Here is a 5182-nt window from a genome sequence, read left to right as displayed (position 1 = left end):
TGTGCTGTATCTTCTAAGACTTATCCGTATTAAAATATTTTCTATAATCCAAGGGTAGCTCTATTCCAAAAGATTTATTTGTTATGGCTCTGAATCACTAGCTTTACTGATCCAACAGTCCCCGCTGAGTTTGTAGGTCAAATGTAGCATCATTGCCGACAGGCAGACAAAACATTATGACAAATTCACTAGACCGCTTGCCAGAAGGACATTAAGTAAACCTCTGTGAATTATTCGCTTTCTGACCAGAAAAAGATGAAATGAATCAACAAGTAGTTGTACTAAGTGTACTTATATATAATCCTATGCTAGCAATTTTCTTATATTTTCTTAATTTTTATATATTTGTCATTAACTTAAGTGAATTACTTTGTGAGTTCAGATACTTCGATACTATGTTAATTGTATTTGGTTCAAACGTTCACAAAATATATATATATATATATATATATATATATATATATATATATATATATATATATATATATATATGTCCAATATATTGAATGAGTTATCTTAATTGTAACAGTTTTTACTTCCATTAATATCCTCTTAAACATTTAGGAAACTTTGTACAATTTCTCTGTGTGGGTATGTTTGTATCACAAAGAATTTCCTTTGTATCGGAATATACGCTATCGTCTTCTAAAGCTTTGTGCTAATTGTTTGTACCTTTATTGAACTGGGCTCTGTTGTGTGATCATTTTGGCGACGTAATGTCCATATTTGCTGTTTCTGAATGGGTATTAATAGAGTTAAAATACTGCCACCAAGAACACAAATTCCAAGGGTCCAGAACCATCGACTAGGGTCTGATACTACCATATCTGCCCAGATTGTGTTCCATACAATGGCACCTGCATTTCCGCCTGCACCAATCAGCCCCGATATAACTCCAACACGACGAGGATTAACATATGGAACTAGAGAATAAGTCGATCCGCAACCCATTTGGACGAAGATACTGAAAACAACCATGACCGTAATAGCTGAAGGTATCGTAGTCATCTGACTGAAGATAATCAACATTATATCTTCACCTGCGAGGCATATCAAATGAGCGAGCAAGCGCCCCGATATCGTTAAATACCCATATAGCACGTCAGAAAATACTCCACCTAAACCTCGTGCGAAAAAATTCATCAGACCAAACAGAGATGCAATGAGACTTGCAGTATTATCGGAGAGGATGCTACAGTCATTAGTGGCCGGCAAAGGCGTAGACATCGTTGTAATGTTTGTCAGGTTAAACACAGTAACGTGCCTTTCGGAGGTTGACGTACAATTTTCTTTCTTGAAGCGATACAAGAAATATAAGTTCATAACAGTATCGACAGATATTTCTACCCCAAAGGATAGCCCGTAGTGAACAGACAAAACAATAACCGTAAAATACATCCAATAGTTATCTGCAGCACAGACACTTCTTCTACAACTCCTTTCAGCACCTGAAACAAAACCACGATTTTAATATTTTTTTGAGAAAAGAGGATATGTCCGTTTAAGTGTGTGTCCTAGAACAATGCCAAATAATGATCTGTCATTTTTTGTTAATTACCTAAATTATGTTGGTTTATATTTATCAAGTGGCAACCGTTCTTATAATGACCTTACAGGCGCCTTTCATTAACCAAGACATTTGGCTTGTCCATTGAAAATGTTAAACACTATTGTATTTTTCTTCGTAAAGCATCATCTGCGTTTGAAACTGAAAAGGTCTACCAATAACCAAAGACTTCGTGATATCAAGTGCTGAAATATTTCTAGCTATACTTGAGATCTTCATGTGTTACCCTCCAAATCCTTGCCATTCGTACCTGTTGTATATTTCCTAAGTTACCTTCCAAATCTTTAACATTCGTACGTATTTTGTATTTCCTTGTGCTGCCTTCCAAATTGTTGTTAGTTGTAAGTGTTGTATATTTCCGTATTCACATGATACGGGTTATTTTTGATACAACCTCAGTTCCTCACATACGCGAACTCCCATCGTAGTCTGCACATAACCTCCATTCCTCATCTACGCCAACTCCCAACGTATTCTGCAAACATCCGCCATTTCTCACTTACGCTAAATCTCATAGTAGTCTGCAACCAACTTCCATTCCTCACCTACGCAAACTCAAATCGTAGTCTGCACACATCCTCCATTCCTCAACTACGCCAACTCCTATCGTAGTCTGCACACATTGCCCATTCCCCCACTTACGCCACTACCATCATAGTATGCACACAACCTCAATTGCTCACGTACGCTAACTCCAATCGTAGTTTACACATTACCTCCATTCCTCACCTACACCAACTCCCATCGTAGTTGGCACACATCCTCCATTTCACATCCACGCCAACTCATGTCGTAGTCTGTACACATCCTCCATTCCTCACATAACGCTAACTCCCATCGTAATCTGCACATTTGGACGATTTTGCGCGGAACAGAGCATTTACCCTTAAGTATGTAAGATTTTGGACGATATCGACTAAAGGAAACGTTTGCAGTTATTGATGAAGTGACCTCACATTTCATTTGCGTGATTTTTTCACTTCACGGAACTTATTTTGAAACAGATTTCAGTCATGCTTCGTTCCATGAGGTCTTCAGATGCTTGACAATAATGCAAGTTTTAGCAGTGATTCGACAGATTATGTAAATAGCCGAATCAGAGCCTTAGTAGTGTTGCTTCGTGTTAGAAAAAAAATTATGCCGGTATAAAGTTTACAATAATATTTTTACACATATATTCACATCGAAATGTAGATGTAGAAAGTTTTTGTTCATACGATTTCAAAACTTAAAATATAAAGGTGAGGATAATTTACCTTTAACCATTGGATTCTTTTCCACACCAGTGATTATTTGTTCAACTTTTATGTCTCCTTCCTTTTTATCTCCCATATCATCCTTTTTTGTCGTCGTTACATACAGTTTTGCTGATCACAGCCACATCAAAATTCACCTCCGGGAGCTTGCGCTGGGACCAGAGTCCTCGAGGACAGTCGTCAGACGTCCACAGTATTAATATACCTAAACATGGAAATATTGAAGTCGTTAGCATTTTCTTAATGGTTACTTTATATGCTGATTTTAAACAGGTTTCTCGATGGGGCCGATACAGGTTCTTAGGTACAAAAATTAGATCCCCATATTGTCAATATAGTGTCGGTCTTTGTAAATACTCCCTCCAAGACCGCTAAAGGGATGATATTTTAGTCTTGATGAGCTGATGTCCACTAAACCAAGTAAAGGATTTTATTTTGAAGCCTTGATGATCATAGCCCTATGCGGCCACTGTAGACCTGATATTTTGTAACAATCATGGTAATCTGAAGTAGAACTTTCCAAGACGTGAAATACTCTTGCAATGAGGATCAAACTCCATCGGACTGATATAGGGATTATATAAAGCCATCATGATTATATATAAATCCAACAACAAGATATATTTTGGAATCATGATAAATAAAGAAAATCTGGTATTTGTTGAAAAATAAATTACAGCCTAATATCTAGAGAAAACCTGTTCCAATCAGCATAAATGGATATCTATTTTAAAAAATAAAAAATGATTACTGTCCCCGGGTAATTTACTTTTAAATTTATGATGGGGTTTAGTTTTAAAGTGGGTTTTCTTTTTCCATAAAAACAATGGATTAATGCAGTTGATATAATTTAATTTTTAAATGAAGACACGAGTCCTATTCCTAAGCCACAAATATAAAATAAGTATGCTCTTCCATAAGGATGTCCCTTCATGTGAAAAGGAAAGTCTTTTTAAATAAAAAAATTCATTTTCTCTAGATTATTTGCGTTTAACATTATTCATGGTAGAAACAATACCAAAAATAGCTACAACAGCAATAATAGTATCAGAATCAACAGTACATATGGTTTGTAGCGTTTTTAAACTTTTAACATCGTTTTAGTGGCGTAGAAGTGCAATTAAAGTTGTAAAAGTCTTTGTAGAACGAGTAGGAGAAGTAGCCATTAAAACTGTTTCGTCTGCAGCATTAGACTTGATTAAAGTAGTATAATTAATTAATTTACGGGTTTCAAACTCATGCTTGATTAATCTGAATGGATTTAAATATGCTCATGCATTTTCACATTGAAACATTTTGCTGCATGTAAATGATTCAGACAAGTAATATAAATTATAATTAGTCCACTCTCTAAATTCATCTTTATCGGCCAGACCAATACAAACAAACAAAAATACCAGAAAAAGTACACAAAGCATAACAGGAAAAGGTCGACGCAGACCGAATTTCGTTGGACCATTAAATACGTATAGTATTTGGAAAAGCTCACCGAGTCCGAGACAAAGTGCTGCTGGAATGACGAGGGCAATTTTCCATACTAGATATGCATCCGCTCCGCATATTTTGGCCAATTCAAACAGAGCTGCCATGAGTAAGAAGGTGGCTCCACCACCGAGATTTCCCCATCCAGCAACAAAAGCATTGGCCGTCCCGACGATCTTTTGGTTGAACATGGCCGATGTCCGAAACTGGCATGGTATGAATGTTTCCCCTATAATTTCGATGAAGAGACGGACAATTAGTAATCCTCTGCCATCTCGAATTAAACCTGAAAACGCTATTGGAATTGATCCCCGTACCATAATAGCTGACATCATGCGTTTTGGAATAATTTTGTCACAGAGCGGACCTACAAAGAATCGTGCAAAAATCGTCACTGAGACGCTTGCAATTCCAGAGCGTGCAATTTCCACCTTTGAAAGACTAAGTTCTTTTGCTATTATAGGAATTAGAGGTTGAATGCTAAACCATGATGTAAAGGCTACAAAGAAACAGAACCATGAGGTATGGAATCCTCGCATATGTGGTCTAGTGATACTGAAAATCGGAATGATTTGGCTTTCCCAAACTCGTCCTAAGATATTGATTTCGCATGTGTCTTCCTTAGGATTCTTTGGCACACACTGTAGCTTTTCTTGGACAACATCTTTCTGAAGAAGGGATGTGACCTGTTGATATTAAAACAAAAAGAAATGTATTTGAACGTTTTCATTAAAATGACTTATTTTTAAAATTCGTATACGATTACCATTAGATATTCTTTAGCAATTCACGTTGTTTAACATTCGACACATTAATGCAGTGAAAATTTTGCGATTTTCGGGTTTATTATTTATTTTTCTTTATTTGCATTTAGTAT

At 36.3% G+C, this 5182-nt stretch overlaps 1 protein-coding gene across 1 annotated transcript; it reads right to left on the bottom strand.

Moving 5' to 3' along the window:
• Positions 1 to 2900: 2900 nt before the first annotated feature.
• Positions 2901 to 4927, bottom strand: LOC149784013 (uncharacterized). Its single transcript, XM_089932931.1, has 2 exons — positions 4313 to 4927; positions 2901 to 3028 (listed from the first exon to the last, which is right to left on the bottom strand). The coding sequence occupies exons 1-2, from the start codon at positions 4842 to 4844 to the stop codon at positions 2901 to 2903; spliced, it is 660 nt and encodes a 219-aa protein (XP_089789057.1). The 5' UTR covers positions 4845 to 4927.
• Between the last annotated feature and the right edge of the window lie 255 nt (positions 4928 to 5182).

This window comes from Sinohyriopsis cumingii, chromosome 14 (assembly GCF_028554795.1).
Source record: "Sinohyriopsis cumingii isolate HCF-2022 chromosome 14, ASM2855479v2, whole genome shotgun sequence".
NCBI classification, from domain to species: Eukaryota; Metazoa; Mollusca; class Bivalvia; order Unionida; family Unionidae; genus Sinohyriopsis; species Sinohyriopsis cumingii.
Note: the sequence above shows the minus strand (reverse complement) of the source record. Positions and strands in the feature narration are given on the sequence as shown.